The sequence below is a fragment of the Xyrauchen texanus genome, chromosome 35 (genome assembly GCF_025860055.1).
Source record: "Xyrauchen texanus isolate HMW12.3.18 chromosome 35, RBS_HiC_50CHRs, whole genome shotgun sequence".
Lineage (NCBI taxonomy): Eukaryota > Metazoa > Chordata > Actinopteri > Cypriniformes > Catostomidae > Xyrauchen > Xyrauchen texanus.
Genome location: NC_068310.1, coordinates 34,849,231 through 34,869,990, shown reverse-complemented (window position 1 = coordinate 34,869,990; position 20,760 = coordinate 34,849,231). Strand labels below are relative to the sequence as shown.

Genomic DNA, 20,760 nt, shown 5'->3' with positions numbered 1-20,760 from the left:
AGGAGTGGACTGAGGCTGGAGTTACTGCATCAAGAGCCACCACACACAGGCGGGTCCTGGACATGGGCTTCAAATGTCAAGCGTCTTACCTGGGCTAAAGAAAAAAAGAACTGGTCTGTTGCTCAGTGGTCCAAAGTCCTCTTTTCTGATGAGAGCAAATTTTGCATCTCATTTGGAAACCAAGGTCCCAGAGTCTGGAGGAAGAATGGAGAGGCACACAATCCAAGATGCTTGAAGTCCAGTGTGAAGTTTCCACAGTCTGTGTTGGTTTGGGGAGCCATGTCATCGGCTGGTGTTGGTCCACTGTGCTTTATTAAGTCCAGAGTCAATGCAGCCGTCTACCGGGACATTTTAGAGCACTTCATGCTTCCTTCAGCAGACAAGCTTTATGGAGATGCTGACTTCATTTTCCAGCAGGACTTGGCACCTGCCCACACTGCCAAAAGTACCAAAACCTGGTTCAATGACCATGGTATTACTGTGCTTGATTGGCCAGCAAACTCGCCTGACCTGAACCCCATAGAGAATCTATGGGGCATTGCCAAGAGAAAGATGAGAGACATGAGACCAAACAATGCAGAAGAGCTGAAGGCCGCTATTGAAGCATCTTGGTCTTCCATAACACCTCAGCAGTGCCACAGGCTGATAGCATCCATGCCACGCCGCATTGAGGCAGTAATTAATGCAAAAGGGGCCCAAACCAAGTACTGAGTACATATGCATGATTATACTTTTCAGAGGGCCGACATTTCTGTATTTAAAATCCTTTTTTTATTGATTTCATGTAATATTCTAATTTTCTGAGATTCTGAATTTGGGGTTTTCATAAGCTGTAAGCCATAATCATAAAAATTATATCAAATAAAGGCTTGAAATATCTTACTTTGCTTGTAATGAGTCTATATAATATATTAGTTTCACCTTTTAAGTTGAATTACTGAAATTAATGAACTTTTGCACGATATTCTAATTTTTCGAGTTTCACCTGTATATATGTATGTATGTATATATGTGTGTATATATATATGTATGTATTTATGTATGTAAATGTATGTATGTATGTATAGGACACTGAATCCATACTTAAAATGTATGGATGTTATTGCATTAGACACCAATTGGTGTTTATATGATAAATAATTATCAAGAACATAGGCCACAGGAACAGCAGTCAGCCTTGATTCTCACACAAGTAAACAGTGCCACCATGTGCCCATAGTCTGCTACACCACTTATGCAATAAAACAATATCGCACTTTTAAACCCACATCACCATATTAAATATCAGTATTTCCCTTATTGCCTCTTAGTGCATCTCTTCCATTTACTCGCAATAATTTACATTTTCAGAGAATGTGTCATAGATGTGACTAACAGCTTGTTAAATGAGCTAAAAAGTGTGAATGAATAAATATTTGAATGCTTGAAATACATAACACAACACAAATATGCAATGAACCTGCAACAATAAAACAGAATCACAATAGAATATTAATTCTATTAGAGTTGTCGAAAGTGTCTATTAAATACCTTAAAAGCAAATAATTCGATTTTTACAGTCACATTCTAGAAATCTTATTGTTACACTCAATATAGGGTCAACTCATGCCATATTTATTTGTATATCGCTTCTTACAACACACATAGTTTCAAAGCAGCTTTACGGAAAATTATGCTGTAACAAAATTACGCTATTAAAGTCCTCGTATGCTTATGAATAACCAGATTAAAAAGCATGCCTTAGAAATTACAGGTGAAACTCGAAAAATTAGAATATCGTGCAAAAGTTCATTAATTTCAGTAATTCAACTTAAAAGGTGAAACTAATATATTATATAGACTCATTACAAGCAAAGTAAGATATTTCAAGCCTTTATTTGATATAATTTTGATGATTATGGCTTACAGCTTATGAAAACCCCAAATTCAGAATCTCAGAAAATTAGAATATTGTGAAAAGGTTCAGTATTGTAGGCTCAAAGTGTCACAATCTAATCAGCTAAACACCTGCAAAGGGTTCTTGAGCCTTTAAATGGTCTCTCAGTCTGGTTCAGTTGAATATACAATCATGGGGAAGACTGCTGACCTGACAGTTGTGCAGAAAACCATCATTGACACCCTCCACAAGGAGAGAAAGCCTCAAAAGGTAATTGCAAAAGAAGTTGGATGTTCTCAAAGTGCTGTATCAAAGCACATTAATAGAAAGTTAAGTGGAAGGGAAAAGTGTGGAAGAAAAAGGTGCACAAGCAGCAGGGATGACCGTAGCCTGGAGAGGATTGTCAGGAAAAGGCCATTCAAATGTGTGGGGAGCTTCACAAGGAGTGGACTGAGGCTGGAGTTACTGCATCAAGAGCCACCACACACAGACGGGTCCTGGACATGGGCTTCAAATGTCAAACGTCTTACCTGGGCTAAAGAAAAAAGAACTGGTCTGTTGCTCAGTGGTCCAAAGTCCTCTTTTCTGATGAGAGCAAATTTTGCATCTCATTTGGAAACCAAGGTCCCAGAGTCTGGAGGAAGAATGGAGAGGCACACAATCCAAGATGCTTGAAGTCCAGTGTGAAGTTTCCACAGTCTGTGTTGGTTTGGGGAGCCATGTCATTGGCTGGTGTTGGTCCACTGTGCTTTATTAAGTCCAGAGTCAACGCAGCCGTCTACCGGGACATTTTAGAGCACTTCATGCTTCCTTCAGCAGACAAGCTTTATGGAGATGCTGACATCATTTTCCAGCAGGACTTGGCACCTGCCCACACTGCCAAAAGTACCAAAACCTGGTTCAATGACCATGGTATTACTGTGCTTGATTGGCCAGCAAACTCGCCTGACCTGAACCCCATAGAGAATCTATGGGGCATTGCCAAGAGAAAGATGAGAGACATGAGACCAAACAATGCAGAAGAGCTGAAGGCCGCTATTGAAGCATCTTGGTCTTCCATAACACCTCAGCAGTGCCACAGGCTGATAGCATCCATGCCACGCCGCATTGAGGCAGTAATTAATGCAAAAGGGGCCCAAACCAAGTACTGAGTACATATGCATGATTATACTTTTCAGAGGGCCGACATTTCTGTATTTAAAATCCTTTTTTTTATTGATTTCATGTAATATTCTAATTTTCTGAGATTCTGAATTTGGGGTTTTCATAAGCTGTAAGCCATAATCATCAAAATTATATCAAATAAAGGCTTGAAATATCTTACTTTGCTTGTAATGAGTCTATATAATATATTAATTTCACCTTTTAAGTTGAATTACTGAAATTAATGAACTTTTGCACGATATTCAAATTTTTCGAGTTTCACCTGTATAATCTGTTGGCCACCAGTGAGCAAGCCAAAAGATCTGTGGGTCATTATGGTAAGAAATCTTCTGCTGAGCAAACAGATTTCAATAGGTTATTATTATAAATTCCATAATATAGACTTTTTAAACTAAAACATTGTTGCAGATTTTTGAAAAATATTTCATGCAGTTGAAAACAAAATTATTAGCCCCCCTATGAAATTTCTATTATTTTTCAAATACTTCCCAAGTGATGTAACACAGTATTTCTTATTATATATTTCCTTGGAGAAAGCCTTATTTATTTCAATTTGCCTGGAATAAAATTCTTATTTAAAAAAAATGTAAAACTGCTAAGGTCAATATTATTAGCCCCTTTAAGAAATGATCTGTTTGATTGGCTACAGAACCAACCACTGTTACCCAATGACTTGCCTAATTAACCTAATTAATCCCCCCAAGCCTTTAAGTTGCACTTCAAACTCAGGATTAGTATCTTGCAAAACAACTAGTGAAGAAATATCAAACTGTCATCATGGCAAAGACAAAATAAATTTGTTTAGACTTGACAAAAAGAATTGTTAATGCTCACAAAGCAGGAGAATGATATACACGTTTATCAAAGCGTTTTCAGGTGTCAAGAACTGCCGTGAGAAGTATTATCAAGAAGTTTGAAGAGACCCACACAGTGGAGAACAAGACTGGCAGAGGCAGGAAGCGAAAGGTTTCAAAACCCTTGGAAAGAAAACTGGTGAGAGAGGTTTCAAAGACCCAAGAACAACTGCCAAAACACTAGTGAATGACTTAGCCAAGTCTGGGATTGATGTTTCAACGAAGACATTCACTAGAGCCCTGCACAGGAATGCGAGGTTGCAGACCAAGAAGAGAGGCAGAAGAGTCACCTCCAGGCTAGACTGAAGTTTGCCATGGACAACCTAGAGAAAAATGATGCATACTGGAAACGTGTCCTTTGGTCAGATGAGACAAAACTAGAGATGTTGCCTATGTTTGGAGAAAGAAGGGAGAGGCGCTCAACCCAAAGAACACCGTTCCCACAGTGAAACATGGCGGTGGGAGTATAATGCTGTGGGGATGTTTCAGTGCGTCTGGAACTGGGAATCTCATCAAGGTCGAAGGAATCATGAAAAAGGAAGACTTATGAGAAGATTTTGAAAGACAATCTCAGGCAATCTGCAACAAAACTTGGTTTGGGTCGACATTTTGATAACGACCCAAAGCATACCTCACTTCTGGTGAAGAACTACCTCCAAACGAGCAAAGTGAACGTCCTTGACTGGCCTGCACAAAGCCCAGACTTGAATTCCATAGAAAATTTGTGGGTGACACTGAAGACTAGAGTCAATGCCAGGAGACCAACAAATCTGGAGGAGCTTGAGAGATTTGCTAAGGAGGAATCGGATGCGGCGACTGGAGGTGAAATGCCTAAAACATGTTGAGAACTACAACAAATGTCTAAAGGCTGTTATCAAGCAAAAGGGATACACTATTGACTATTAACATCAGAGGGCCTGTAGATTTTTATTCTTGGTTATAATTTTGTTTCTATTTGTATTAATTACACTCTAAGTTGCCTAAATAAACTATTATGCTTAGAAATGGTATGTTGAAAAAAATCTTTGCTCCATTAAACAGCACTTGGGAATTATTTGAAAAATAACTAAATATTTCAAAGGGGGCTAATAATTTTGTCTTCAAATGTAGGTTCTGATAGAATGGTTATAAATTACGAATAAACATACGATTTCTAAAACAACAAGGAACCCATGCTAAAATGCAAGAACTGATGTATATGTGATATGTGACGTTTAAAGGAAAGTTTACCCAAAATGAAAATTCTCTAAAATTCCCTATAAATTCTCCTCCCTGCCCGGTAGGTGGCGATATGCATGAAGAATACAAATCGGTAAAATCAAAATAATAAGAACTCTTAGGAGAGTAGAGTGCTTAGGAGGGATTTATAGTAAAAAGGACTTAACTGTTTCTCACCCACACCTATCATATCACTTCTAAAGACATGGAGTAAACCACTGGACTACTTTTATGCTGCCTTTATTTGGCTTTTCGAGCTTCAAAGTTTTGGACCCTGTTAACTTGCATTGTATCGACCAAAAGAACTGAAATATTGTTCTGAAAATCTTTGTGTTCAGCAGAAGAAAGAAAGTCATACACATCTGGGATGGCAAGAAGGTGAGTAAATGATGAGAGAATTTTCATTTTTGGGTGAACTGTCCCTTTAAGTATAGCTCACCATATACAGTACTTTCATATTAAGGACAGAATATATCATTTCCGTAAATGATCACTAAAACTATCATTCTGTCAAACATCTCCATTTGTGTTTCATGAGTAACAGAACGTCATATGGGTTTGGAATTACATGATGGTGTGTAAATGATGACAAAATAGTCATTTTGGGTGAACTATCCCTTTAATTTTAAGGTCTTGTTTGATGCATCTTGAGTAAAGAAAAAATAGTTAGGCGAAGGATGTTGTAGAGTTCATTCCTCTCTGGGGTGAAGTTAAAAGACAAGTGAGGAGTAAAATATAGAAAGAAGATTTCAAGGCAGACTGGCAGAGTGGAAAATTAAGACGCTAACAATGTTCTGCAGGTTTGAGATTACTGCAATATTGATCCACTAAATCCATATCCTCATTATCAACCATTCCCAAGCTGTTTAAGTATATGTCTCTTGTCTGTCTGGTTCTATATAAGAAGAATGATAATAATTAAAATAATATAATTAAATCCAAATGAAAGACATTTATGATAAAACTTCAAAAGTATCTAATAGTTTCAGTAAAGTAATAATTAAAAACATCCGTCTCTACTTTCTTCTTCTTTTGATTTCGGTGATTTGCATTCATCATGCATATCGCCACCTACTGGGTGGGGAACAGAATTTATTGTAAAAAAAAAAAAAAGGGCTTAAATATTTATCTGTTTCGCACACACACCTATCATATCGCTTCTAAAGATATATATTTAACCAATTTAGTATTATTGATTCATTTGATGCTGCCTTTGTTTGCTTTTTGGAGCTTCGATGAATTTTGGTCACCATTCACTTGCATTGTAAGGACCTACAGAGCTGAAATATTCTTATAAAGAATTTTGTTTGAGTTAAGCAGAAGAAAGTAAGTCATACACGTTTGGAATGGCGTCAGGGTGAGTAAATGATGAAAGCACTTTAATTTTTGGGTGGACTATCCCTTTAAATCAAAAGGCCTGTGAGATGTCTAAATTTCACCAAGCACACTAGAGATATTGCCTGGCAAATTAATCACACCCATGAATCAAATGTCAATGATTAGTTTGAGGAAAACCTGCTCAATAACCACTGCGGTAAAATCTGCCATCTTTGATGCAAAACCAAGCTGTTAGCAGGGACGGATTACCGACTGGGCCAATGGGGCCAGTGCCCAGGGGCCCTTGACTACCAGGGGGCCCTTGACTGCCCGGGGGGGCCCTGTGATCTAGTTTGGTGACCCCCCCCCCCCCCCCAAACAATTTTTGACCATGATCAACGTTCCGCTCAACAACTTTTGGGTGGAGGGGGGGGCCTTTGGAGATAATTGGCCCCAGGGCCTTTGCAAGTCATAATCTGTCCCTGGCTGTTAGTGCATCTAGATGATGTCATTATCCAAATGTGATATATCTGATTATCCATTGAAATCACACATAAACAGAAACCCCTGTGGATAACAATTTTCTCTTATTTTATACTGCCCAAAAGACCAAATTGAAAATCTGTGATTGAAAATCTTCATTTAACCTGGAAATAAAACAGTCAGTAAGATTTGGAAAATAATTAAAACAAAGAAACATGCCTCAAAATGGTTTCACCTTCAACATGGATCATCAGGTTTTGCACAAGCCAGCTCAAATGCATGCTATCGATAAAGCAAAATGGCATACCGAATATTAAAACATTCATTTAAATTCAACTTTTCGTTGAAATTGTCATGCTGACAATATACTTTGTAAGGACCATGTTGTATTAAAGTATACAAAAATAAACAAATACAATTTACTAGTAGTCTCTTCGTGGTCCCATACATTTCTATGACTTTAGCCTTAGATATGTAGTACTGTGTCTTTAAGGGGGGAAAGTGGTTGCACGAGACTGCTGCGCGCGCCCCTGTTCTCGTACGTATGTGAACAGTGAACACTCCAAAAAATTGAGAAGAATCGCAAAAGGTGAATCTTTTACCCACTTGCAAATCAACACCAGCTCTTCATTAGTCATAAGGTGAGCTTTATCACGTCATCGTTCATATTCACGTTGTAGACTTTTTAATTATGTGATGATTTTCTTTAGAGACACAATACAAAGAGGGTTTTTGAAAGATACGATCCTGCGAGAGAAGTGTAGAGGCCCCGGGAGTGTCTCGCCTCATCCTCGGCGAAATTTACCTCGTCCTCCAGCTGTTTCTTTTACACGTTTTAAGTTTTTTTTTATTATTATTAGTATTATTAAGGGTTCGAATGCACCACCAGCCCCTCAAACTTTCCCTTCGCAGACTCTCTTTTCATATTAAATGAGTGTAAACACGACCGGAGAGACCGGGGCCGGCTGGCTGGGCGGTAGCGGAAGAGGCTGGTTCCTCTGCGGTGTCTCTTAGCTTCGCTCGCCGGCCGAGGGTGCAGGCAGAGCCGCGAGCTAAGCGCAGGGACAGGCGGTTCCGCGCGGATGTCTGACGGCTAACACTGGCTGTAAAAGCACACAAACGCTACACGTTGTTCCTTCTAAGTGTAAAAGAATGATAACAATGTATCCATTTTGCGAAAGTTTCATTGTGACAACATAGTGGAGGGAGTTATTTTGTAACATTCTTTGGAGAGTTTATTGTCTGAGGAGATATAGGCGGTTGAGATGTCGGGTGTAGTGGAAGGGGGCTATGGCTTCTTTATTGGTCGCGCATCGTACCATGCACAGGCACACTTAAAATATTATGCAACATTTATTAAAAAAAAAAAATGGTGTGTTATTGTTGTGCTTTAAGTGTCACATTTTGTCACTAGTAATAACTGTAATTATAAACACTTTATCGGATAGGCTAGCGAGTTGCAAAGATGTGGGAATTCTGGTGTCCAATTTATTACTTCTATTTTCATAACAAACAGGTATTGGCGGGTTTGAAGCATCGCACTGTACGTCATTGAAACACCTTTTCTGACTGTGCTGGAGGACTTGCCATACAGAATTAAAAATATGTTGACTTGCCCCAAATGTTAACATTTCTAGCAAAGCAGTTTTATGATATTTAAGTGTGTGTGTGTGTGTGTGTGTGTGTGTGTGTGTGTGTGTGTGTGTGTGTGTGTGTGATTACAGTGTAATAGCTGTAATCAGTGCTCTGGTCCAGATTTTACATTGGACATAAGTGGTGACCCAACACATTATCAAAATAATTTACTGAGAAACAGTCCAAATGTCATATTGCTATGAATTGTATAGCCTAGGTCCAACAATGTGCATATGTATTAATATGACATAGAATGAATACGAAAATGTACCATTTCGTAAATGCATAAACAACAGCTGAAGTGTGATTTTCCAGCCTAACACATGGAAAATAACATAAGTTTGAATTTGATACATTGGATGGCCCGGAGCCAGCATGAGAGAGTTCTGAAACAGTTAATGAAACTGTCGCTTGCCAAATTGACCAGTGTTGCATTGCCATCTTGCATTAGTCGATCATGCGCATGTGTTTTTTTATGTCTTGCAAACTTAAACATTTGATTTTGTGTAACATAGTGAACATTTGAGTGAGTCCAGCCAGGTCTCCTAAGCAACCAAATTTGCCCAGTTGCTAGGAAAGGTAGAGTCACATGGGGTAACCTCCTTGTAGTCTCGATTAGTGGTTCTCGCTCTCAATGGGGCGTGTGGTAAGTTGTGCATGGATCGCGGAGAATAGCTTGAGCCTCCACATGCTGTGAGTCTCCGCAGTGTCATGCACAATGAGCCACGTGATAAAATGCACGGATTAAAAGTCTCGGAAGCGAAGGCAACTGAGACTTGTCCTCCACCACCAGGATTGAGGTGAGTAACCGCGCCACAATGAGGACCTACTAAGTAGAGGGAATTGGGTATTCCAAATTGGGAGTGACCAAACGTAGTGACCACTGTTGTTGTTCATTTTGCTGATTTTAATTTGTTACCAAGGTAACGTTATCTAGCTGGCTCACATATTATGAGGTTTTGTAGAAAAAAATCAGTAATATTTTGCATAATATACCATTGTTTTCCAACACAAAAGTGCATATGAATTTTTAGTTTTCATTGTAGCTGTATAATTTCCTGCTATTATTGCAAATGAAAAATGTAATTAATTTATAATAATTATGTTATTTATTTTTTGGCAAAGAAAACTTGTCAAGTGAAAAATATTAATAAATGTTTCTGATGCACAAAAATATGTTTTTATTTTTTAAATTATAATCTTATTCAAGTCCTTAAAAAAATTATAATTGGTGAGCCTTGTGATAGTTTTATCACACATTCCGTGTTTTTAGAAGTACTGTAATTCACTTAAAATTAATATTTCTGTTTTCTCCTTTTTAGAATGTGAACAAGATCACTGGTAGAGCTTCTCCATGCACCAACAGTACATCCCTTCCAGTCAGATCTTCTAGAATGTTCCTGAAGACTGTTCCTCCGGTGTTGGCTATTCACTCAAAATGGAGATCCAGTAAAAGCTGCAGCCTGCCTCTGTTTTTCAATGACAGTGCCTCCGACAGTGACCTCGCCTCTGCTAGTGGCACCCCCTTCCCACAAAAGATCCAGATGATCATAGAGAGCCTCCACAGCACCCAGTCTTCGGACATGAGCGACAAAGTACAGACCGAAAAGGCTGCTCAGTCCAGCCACGAGACTGGCTTCAATAGTCAAATGCGACTCATGGACATGCCAGCAAGATCCCAGCGACAAGGAATGGCAACTAAACTACGGACTGCTGGGTGTGATACTGGAGAAGATTCAGATAGTGACGACTCTGTGGATAGGGGCATTGAGGAGGCGATCCAGGAGTATTTGAAGGAGAAAGTCGACCATAAGCGCAAAGGGGATCCGGTGACAAGTCCGTCCCCAGCACCCAAACTTCCACGGAGGGAACCAAGTGTGCCAGACGCCGCTAAACAGCATGCACATTCCAGCAGCGACAAGGTGCTGACTGCTAGCAATCATATCCAGAAAGATTCAACTGGTGTGCTACCCCTAAAGAAGAAAGTAAAAAGGAAAAAGCCAAGCAAAGAAAATCCCTTTAAGAAAGCAGACACTTGTAAAGTGCCCACAAAAAGTTCTCCTTCATCCAGAGGTAAAAAAGGATCTTCCTCTTCTTCTGAAATGGACAGATCTCCACCTCGTCTTGTCATAAAGGAAGAGGAGGAATGGCTCGATTCCAGCAGCGATGATGGAATCGAAGAGGAGATTCAGAGATTCCAGCAGGAGAAGAAAGATAAACAGGAAGGTGAAAAAGATGCCTTGAGATCCTTCCAACAAAAAGATCACACTGATTCCAGCAGCGATGAAGGAATTGAGGAAGCCATTCGTCGCTTCCAGGAAGAAAAACACCAGCAGAAGAAAAAGAAAAGTCCTCTTAAACCTGCCCAACTTGTGCCTGCACAACGTAGCAAACCGGCCGTCATTTCTTCTGAACACACAAGCACTCAACCACTCAAAACACTGTCCAAGAAGAACAATAAGAAAAAATTGAAAGCCAAGAAGTCTGATCACCCTACACCACTGGCCATAAGCCACGTTTTAAACAAGTGTTCCTCCCAGAGCTCCAAAGTTAAAGGGTTTACAGTGCCCCCTACAATCCCCAAACAAACCCACATGGAACATCAGATCCACTCCAGCTTGAAGGTTAATACTGCTGAGCTGATGTGTGCAGAAGCCATTTTAGACATCTCAAAGACAGTCATGCCCGAGGTGTTTGATTCCAACCTAAACATCACTAACAGAAATTTGCTTCAGGCTCCAACTTTCTCAGCATTTGCGCCATCTGGTGATAAGAGTGATGACAGCTCAGTTGACAGTGAGGACGGAATCGAACAGGAGATAAGGACATTTTTGGAGCTGAAAGCAAAGATGAATAAAGAGCTACCAGCGGCAACAGTCACACCTTCACCAGGTTTAGGAGACCCAATGGCAGGCAAAGAGCCAAAGAAAAAGACAAAGGAAACCCAGCAGAATAAAGTCGCCAGGCTCTCCCTGTCAAGGAAACGCAAATTCAAAGAGGAACAAAGCAAACCTTCGAGAGATGGCGACATGGTTTGTAACATCAATGAAGAGCCAACAGGGAAACTTCTGATCCATAGTGATGCCACCAGATCTCATATTTCATCCCCTGAGCATTCTACCACTCCTACAGTGACATCATATTCAAGCTGTGTAACCTCCTTGAAAAATAACAAACCAAAACAGAACTCTCCTTCTCGTAAGGTTACGGATTGTTCCATACCCAAAGACAAAGGTTTGAGTTACTGTACATCCAGCCCACTTAATTCTTCAAGCACTTTGATTGACTCAGAGAGAAATGACAGCAGTGACAAAAGCAGCTCATTTGACAGCGACGAGGATCTGGATGCTGCAATTAAAGACCTGCTGAAGACAAAGAAAAAGGTGAAAAAGAAAGTAAGGGACAGGAAGTTGATAAAAGGTGTCAGACCTGTAGAGACATCATCTGTAGAGACCACAGAACAGAAAAGCATCACACCTGCTAATGCTGTTAAATCAAGCGTTTTAAATGCTGGCAAAGAAACACTAAATGTTCAAGCTAAAAACGGCAAGGGTCTTAAAAGAAAAACGGTTAAGAACAAATCAGAATTCCAGAACAAATCAGAATTCCAGAACAAATCAGAAGTCCAGAAAAGCCAAACACATGCAGACAGAGTGACAGGAAATGGTGTAATTCTTAAGGCAGGTACCCCAGATTGTGACTTACCTTCTTCCAGTCCACGTGCAGATGACGTTGTAAATGATGACAGTTCTGTAGACAGTGACGACAGCATTGAGCAAGAAATCCGAAAGTTTTTGGCTGAGAGAGCCAAAGTGGTTGCACCTACTGCTGCAAGCATCAAACAAGAAGAGGATGTTGGAGAATCCTTGATCTCAACTGCAGAGTTTGATTTTAAATTAGAACATCAACAGATTCCGATCAAAACTCCTGATTCTGCTTCAGCAGCAGCTTCTGGTAGTCTTCAGCATAGTGAAGAGTGTTGGAGAAAGGAATCCATAGTAGCTCAAAGACAAATGGACTCACCTGTTGAATCCGATAAGGGACCAATTCTCACACCAGGCAGTTCTTGCATTATGGCTTTTAGGAAGACTGAAAGTCAAAAATTTGAGATCTCAACCTCAAGCGATCCCAAGAATAACACCACCTCCCAGAAAGAAAAGGACGTATTGTCCGATCAAGACACTCCAGCAAGTCATACCATCAAACCCAACTTCTTATCAACGCCTTCTGTTGGCTCAGAAACACCACAACACCAGAACCTGTTCCTGATGAGGCCCATTAACAACAGTATGAATGAAGTTAAGGAACGTTCCTTAACAGACTGCAAGGAACTTCCCTTCAGCCGACAAAGTAGATTAGCTCCTAGGATACCTTTGATGGATGTCATCAGCTCTCTTTGTCCCTCACCACTTTCTACAACAGAACCTCCCATGAACTCCCCAACAGAGATCCCTGGGGTCACTACGTGTGACCTCTTGACCTCAACGACCCCTGGGAGCAGGACAGAGGGGCTTTACATACATAATCACACGAAGAAGGACAAAAGGGACAGATACCTATCAGATAAATCACGCTCGTCCCCTTCCATCTCTCACTTGTGCCAGCCCTCACCTGTACTGCAACCCGGTCTGGGCAGTAGTGTATCCCAGGTACAGCGGGACCAGATTGTCCAAAAGACAATCTACCTGCAGGTCAGACAAACTGAGACGAGTGAGTCCAAAACAAAGTTAGGAGAAAGATGCAGGGAGGGAGAAAATGATAGCAAAGAAGAGAAAGAGCAGGACAGAGAAGAGAAAGAAGATGAGGAACAGAAATGTGTTGATGAGACAGATGTAGATTCAGATGAGGAAAGTACAGATCAGAAGAAAGGCAGCAGGATGCAGCTTCCCAATCAGTGAGTACATACTAATTGGTTTCAAACACAGACACGCACACATATCAGTTGAGGGAACAATAGTTGCCAAAAGCCCAGAACGTGTCCTTGCTCTTGATCCTTCCATCTAAGATATGGAAGACTTCATTATCTGACTGACCCTTTCCTTATTGGTTTGGTCATTGGGTGGAGCAACATCTGCGATCCGCAGGTATTTGCTAAATTCCCATTCATGCTCTAAGCTCAGTTTCCTCTATAGTTTAAGATTTTCTTCAGTTTTAAAGGAATGGTGCAGGTACAATAGAAGTTAAGCTTAATTGACAACATTTATGGCATAATGTTGATCATCACAAAAAATGATTTCGACTAGTTTCTCGCTTATTTTTAAAAAGCAAAAATGGCGGTTACAGAAAGGCACTTACAATGGAAGTGAATGGAGCCAGGCCATAAACTTTAAAATACACACTGTTTTAAGAGTATAGACACAAGTTAACATGATTTTAGTGTGATCAAATCTCGTACTGGGATTACAGGGTTTACCGCAATGCATCGTCATGGCAACAAAGTTGTAATTTTGGATATAACTCTACACAGATATAGTTAGTATGGGATTTTTTTTACAATAAATCATGTTAACACATTTATTGTTTACATCTTGTGGCTACACTTTTGAAATGGTATGCATTCTTGCGTTTATGGACTGGTCACATTTACTTCCATGTGTCTTACTGTGACCATCATTTTGTATAATTGTTTTGTGGCAATCCTCATTTGGCTAAAAATGTTGTTGGTTGAGCTTAACTTCTATTGAACCTGGAATATTCCTTTTAAGCATTTGTTCTGTTTGAATTTGTAAGTGTTAGCCTGACGGATTGCAATAGACCTGCGGCGTTTCATCTCGCATTTAATTTTTGGACTGTATTTAGGTATCGAGGGATCATGACATAGGACTAGTAAGTGTACCACATCCATCCTTTTTTTTTTTTTTTTTGTATGTTTGTACATCTTATAAATATATTTAAAAGTGGGCATGATGTCATAAAGAGAGATTAAACCTTTGTTTTTATTGTTGTATTTTCTCTGCAGCAGCTGCAGTGCTACTGCTCTTTTTCAAGTTTGCTTTACAACATTTTGAGATGCATATTGTTTTGATATCGTCTTATTCTCGACTACAAAACACAACTCCAATTATAAACTTACGGTGAGAAGATGAGAATATTGTCGGTGAGTTTACATGGTTCGTTTCCTGGGTTGGCGTATTCACGCCAGGCAGTAGGGAAATATTTTTTTGCAGAAGCATGACAAAAAGCTAAATAAAAACACTCATATTGTGTCTTAAACTTAAACTGTTTGAAGGACTGCGGTATGTAAAACCAATGAGAACAAACCTGTGTTTATTCGTCTGTTTTCAGGAACTGAAAATAGTTATTCTTGTATTCAACGATTCTTAAGTCAGGAACCCAAAACATGCTTGCCAGAAAAATGTGCAGGTTGATTCAACCTCCATCCAGAATAGCACACTATATTGACCTTTGACCTCAGTTTAAGGGCAGTTTAAGTCACCTGGCGTAACGTAAAATCAGGCCTGAAGGATTCTAAATGTGCATTCAGTTCAATGCTTTGCTTTACTTAAGAAATATTTTACGAACGATTTACCCAGAATTTCATTCTGCTTGTGTTACATGAATTAGCCCCTTTGAGTTTACTGTATGTGTATGGAACTTACACCATACAGATGCAACACATTTTCTCTAAAATGTTCCCTCTTTAAGGTAATTCTTTATGTTCTTGTATGTTGATTGTCATCCTAACCAGGTTATTTTGTACCGTTGGATATAAGACAGTGAGAGATTTATATCAGACTGCAAATTAAAAGAGAACTCTCGTTGTCTCTAAACTTCATCATCGTTTTTACTCGGCAGGTATTTGATTATGTATCAAAACCTGTTGATCATAAGTCACATCCTCTCTCTATCTCTGCACTTGTTTTTTCCTGGTTCGGTTGCTTATTAAATGTAGGTGTTTTCTCTGATGTGAAAAGAATGTTATTTATTTTTGATTATAGAAGAGAAGAACGTAAAGACTGATGCTGACTATGCTGGGCATTGCCAGTTTTCATAAATATTTTGCAAAGAAAAAAACAGGATTTTTTTGTCCCCGGCTCTGCACAGAGAAAAGAAACTCAAACTGTATCTGTTAAGATGTATAATAAAAATTGTCTGAGACACCTGACTGAACGAGTCTTGCATTGGTGCATCTGTGTGTGTTTGTGTGCGCAGAAAGTGCATTGAAGTGTGAATGTTTGTAATCTGTATCTCATAATGAGCTTCCTTTGGCACAGATGTCTCAAAAACTGAAGCTGTCGGATATGAACGTTTTGCAAATGGATCATTATCTATAAAGCTCTCTTTTAGTTCAAAATAGGATTTTATCATTTGTTTATAGGTTGAATGTTCACATTTTTACATTAAACACTCAACATATGCTTCAGTAAAAAATAAATATTGTTGCAAGTTATTCATTACAGAGGATTCAGATTGTCTTATGTCACATTTTGTTGTGTTTTTGCATTCATGTGAAGTGTTGTACTGGCAATACCCGTCTACAGTGTTTGTTAATGGCATTATTGATACTCTTATTCCCAATCTTATGGATGTGTGTGCTTGTTTTGGCATGCTATACTTCTAAGGCTATTTTTCTGATTCTTATAGGATTATTAATTATCTTTTATGAGCTCTTATTAATTGAGAGTTTACATACTCATTTGCCCTTTGGTGCATGGACTAGCTGTGTGTGTGTGTGTGTGTGTGTGTGTGCGTGCGTGCATGCGTGTGTGTGCGCGCGCATGCATGCATAAAGTTGTTTGTGATTTGTTTGCTCCAGGTCTTTGTCCACATCTATAGATCCAGGGTTTTTACTTAGTCCATACATCGCCCTGGACACAAAGGAACGGTGTCTAAAATTCCAAGCAAGACGCCTCCAGATTCAACAGCAGCTACAGGTACATACAAAGACTGTATTATAAAATGTATAGGTTAACATGCACAATCCATAAAGGCCAAGAGGCTTGAGAAAGTATTTCAAGGGTCTTTTCTCTGTGTTTTGTTTTTTGTGCTTTAGGGAAGCAAAAGTGTCAAAAGAAAGCTACAGTTTGTGGTGAGTGTGCCAAGGTAAATTCACCTGTCTCCATGCTCACAGGTAATTTAGGGATTGACCCGCCTGTGCTCACTTTTATTAATGCATGCTTGCTGAAAAACATCAGTTCACATGGTTTACATATATTGAAGCTGTGGAGAACTGGGTTTCATTTCTGAGTGTTTAATGCTCGGTAAACCAGCATGACATGAGGAAAAATGATATGTATCGAGGTACAGTGGCTCCTAAACATATTTGGACTGATAGCAAAATATCAACCAAGCTGCATACAAAGCACAAGCACGCTTTTCAAGGAAAACATTTTACAAAAGTAGGTTTGTTAGGTCTTTAAATAGATAATTAATGTCCAAATATTTTTTGATGCCCTATCTAAATGTCATAAGAGTTGATATCACCAGCTATCCTTCAAACTGATGTAACAGTAATTGTGTTTTATTTTTTATGTTTTTACCAATACAGATGATCTGAAGCCACTGGAAACTGTCGAAAGGGATGTTCTTATGTTAAATATGTATAAATAATTAAAAAATAACAAAAATTGCAAAACGTTATGACTTCTTTCGAGTTCTTGTTTTATCATTGTTTTTAGACTAGTTTTAATTTTGTCCCGCTTTTTTACATTTCGCGTTTTATCACAGTCATGATTTCCATGATTTGAATTCAGTTCAGTGTGCAAAAACGAACATTGTTATTCATTCAATAAAGTTTTATTATTTTAAACTTATTGGGCCGTTGTGGTCTTTGTAGTTCAATTAGTTGCGTAACTGAACGATGTTCATTAGAAACAGTATTGCATCGAACTACATTTCCCAGAATTCTGCGCTCTTCCTGCAACTCAATGGGAGGGGCTGAAGGAGAGGCATGACAGCAGACATTCAGCACGGCAGCGGTTGCAGTGAAACCGCCGCCTGCACCGAGCGATGACACCGGTAAGATTGAGTGACTGCATATGTGTGCTAATAAGTGTTTATGACGTATGCATACGGGGTAAATTTAATCCAGCGACCTGGAGAGTAAATTTAAACAATTTTGACGGGTTCTGCTTTGTCTTAAAAGTCTGACATACCACATTTGCGTTGAAAGCGACCCCATGGGGATTTATAGCGATATTGTGTAAATAAAGGGACAATAGTTATTGTGCAAAATTTGTCAACTTGTACTTTTGAAATGGCGAAATGCTTTTTTTTTTTTTATTTACTTCTAAATAAATTAATTGTAATTTTGTAACGTATGTAACAAAATTATGAGCACTCAAATGAGAGGAGGACTCTAGTCATATCAATAATCTTATAAAAGCTGTTTTATTCTACATGGGGCAGGGGCGCCTTATGGGAGCTGCCATTTTAGAATCACATGACCAGCTGAATACTATTAGCTTAATCTCAGTAACCGTCTTGTTGTTGGACACTTTCACTCCTGGATTAAATTAATCATGTTTTATTGTGAACAGTGAACACAATGGCTAAAATGGCATCTGTAACTGAAAACTGCTGATTTTGAATGATGCTGCATCCACACCACTAGGTGTCACTGAAAAGTCCAAGATGATGCAATCAAAAAGGGCTTTTTACCCCTGTACTTATTGGACAGTTATTAAAAAAACTTTTGATATAATCACCTTGAACTAACCAGAAAATAATTTGTCTCAACATATGTATTAATTAGCTAAATAAATTTGCAACATTAAAATAAATGATTAAATATGGGGGCCTGGGTATCTCCTTGAGTATTGACTCTGACTACCACCCCTGGAGTCGTGAGTCCGAATCCAGGGTGTGCTGAGTGACTCCAGCCAGGTCTCCTAAGCAACCAAATTGACCCGGTTGCTAGGAAGGTTAGAGTCACATGGGGTAACCTGCTCGTGGTCGCCTCAATGTGTGGATCTCGCTCTCGGTGGGGCACGCGGTGAGTTGTGCGTGGATACCGCGAATAACCACCACACACGCTATGTCTCTGCGGTAACGTGCTCAACAAGCCACGTTATAAGATGTGCGGATTGACAGTCTCAGACACTGAGGCAACTGAGATTCGCCCTCTGGCACCCGGACTGAGGTGTGTCACTACGCCACCATGAGGACTTGGAGCACATTGGGAATTGGGCATTCCAAATTGGAGAGAAGAAAAGCCCATTGTACCATACATTTTCCTCTATGCAGGCACAGAAATTTCAACTTAAAATCTATTTTTTGGGGTTTTAGAAATGTTCATAGCTATGATACATTTGCCAACTACCCTAATAAATGTGTCAAAGTACAGTGAGGAAAATAAGTATTTGAACACCCTGCTATTTTGCAAGTTCTCCCACTTAGAAATCATGGAGGGGTCTGAAATTGTCATCGTAGGTGCATGTCCACTGTGAGAGACATAATCTAAAAAATAAAAATCATTTTTTAACTATTTATTTGTATGATACAGCTGCAAATAAGTATTTGAACACCTGAGAAAATCAATGTTAATATTTGGTACAGTAGCCTTTGTTTGCAATTACAGAGGTCAAACGTTTCCTGTAGTTTTTCACCAGGTTTGCACACACTGCAGGAGGGATTTTGGCCCACTCCTCCACACAGATCTTCTCTAGATCAGTCAGGTTTCTGGGCTGTCGCTGAGAAACACGGAGTTTGAGCTCCCTCCAAAGATTCTCTATTGGGTTTAGGTCTGGAGACTGGCTAGGCCACGCCAGAACCTTGATATGCTTCTTACAGAGCCACTCCTTGGTTATCCTGGCTGTGTGCTTCGGGTCATTGTCATGTTGGAAGACCCAGCCTCGACCCATCTTCAATGCTCTAACTGAGGGAAGGAGGTTGTTCCCCAAAATCTCGCAATACATGGCCCCGGTCATCCTCTCCTTAATACAGTGCAGTCAGCCCTGTCCCATGTGCAGAAAAACACCCCCAAAGCATGATGCTACCACCCCCATGCTTCACAGTAGGGATGGTGTTCTTGGGATGGTACTCATCATTCTTCTTCCTCCAAACACGGTTAGTGGAATTATGACCAAAAAGTTCTATTTTGGTCTCATCTGACCACATGACTTTCTCCCATGACTCCTCTGGATCATCCAAATGGTCATTGGCAAACTTAAGACGGGCCTTGACATGTGCTGGTTTAAGCAGGGGAACCTTCTGTGCCATGCATGATTTCAAACCATGACGTCTTAGTGTATTACCAACAGTAACCTTGGAAACGGTGGTCCCAGCTCTTTTCAGGTCATTGACCAGATCCTCCCGTGTAGTTCTGGGCTGATTTCTCACCTTTCTTAGGATCATTGAGACCCCACGAGGTGAGATCTTGCATGGAGCCCCAGTCCGAGGGAGATTGACAGTCATGTTTAGCTTCTTCCATTTTCTAATGATTGCTCCAACAGTGGACCTTTTTTCACCAAGCTGCTTGGCAATTTCCCTGTAGCCCTTTCCAGCCTTGTGGAGGTGTACAATTTTGTCTCTAGTGTCTTTGGACAGCTCTTTGGTCTTGGCCATGTTAGTAGTTGGATTCTTACTGATTGTATGGGGTGGACAGGTGTCTTTATGCAGCTAACGACCTCAAACAGGTGCATCTAATTTAGGATAATAAATGGAGTGGAGGTGGACATTTTAAAGGCAGACTAACAGGTCTTTGAGGGTCAGAATTCTAGCTGATAGACAGGTGTTCAAATACTTATTTGCAGCTGTATCATACAAATAAATAGTTAAAAAATCATACATTGTGATTGCTGGATTTTTTTTTTTAGATTATGTCTCTCACAGTGGACATGCACCTACGATGACAATTTCAGACCCCTCCATGATTTCTAAGTGGGAGAACTTGCAAAATAGCAGGGTGTTCAAATACTTATTTTCCTCACTGTAGTTTAAGAATTATTCTTATTCTGTAGCTGGTTAATATTAAGCATACAGAGATTTATTTAAATTTGTGCCTAATAGAGGAGGCTTGTTCCCTCTCCATTTTCATTCTCATCTGACCTAAATATTATTAGTTAGTTTATCCTCCCTTAGTTGTCTTTGGCTTATAATGCTGCTGTGGAAAAAGATGTATTTTGTATAGCGTTGTTCAAATAAAACTGGCTTGACCGTTCCGAGCCATTCTCCTTTAATTTTTTCCCAGAAAGATTTTTAGAATAATTTCTAAGCACTGTAGGTCCATAGAATGCAAGTGGATGGTGATCAGCTCTTTAAAGCTCCAAAAAA

At 39.6% G+C, this 20,760-nt stretch overlaps 1 protein-coding gene across 2 annotated transcripts; it reads left to right on the top strand.

Moving 5' to 3' along the window:
• The first annotated feature begins 7,449 nt into the window (after window positions 1-7,449).
• LOC127629050 (protein phosphatase 1 regulatory subunit 26-like) lies at window positions 7,450-17,245 on the top strand. 2 transcript variants are annotated; one of them, XM_052106071.1, is made up of 5 exons: window positions 7,450-7,553; window positions 9,870-13,441; window positions 16,304-16,421; window positions 16,541-16,576; window positions 17,036-17,245. In XM_052106071.1, exons 2-5 carry the CDS (start codon window positions 9,942-9,944, stop codon window positions 17,042-17,044), a joined length of 3,663 nt encoding a protein of 1,220 aa, XP_051962031.1. In that variant the 5' UTR covers window positions 7,450-7,553; window positions 9,870-9,941; the 3' UTR covers window positions 17,045-17,245. The 2 variants fall into 2 exon arrangements, with proteins under 2 accessions (XP_051962031.1, XP_051962030.1); XM_052106070.1 differs by having other exon boundaries at window positions 16,541-16,590.
• The last annotated feature ends 3,515 nt before the right edge of the window (window positions 17,246-20,760 follow it).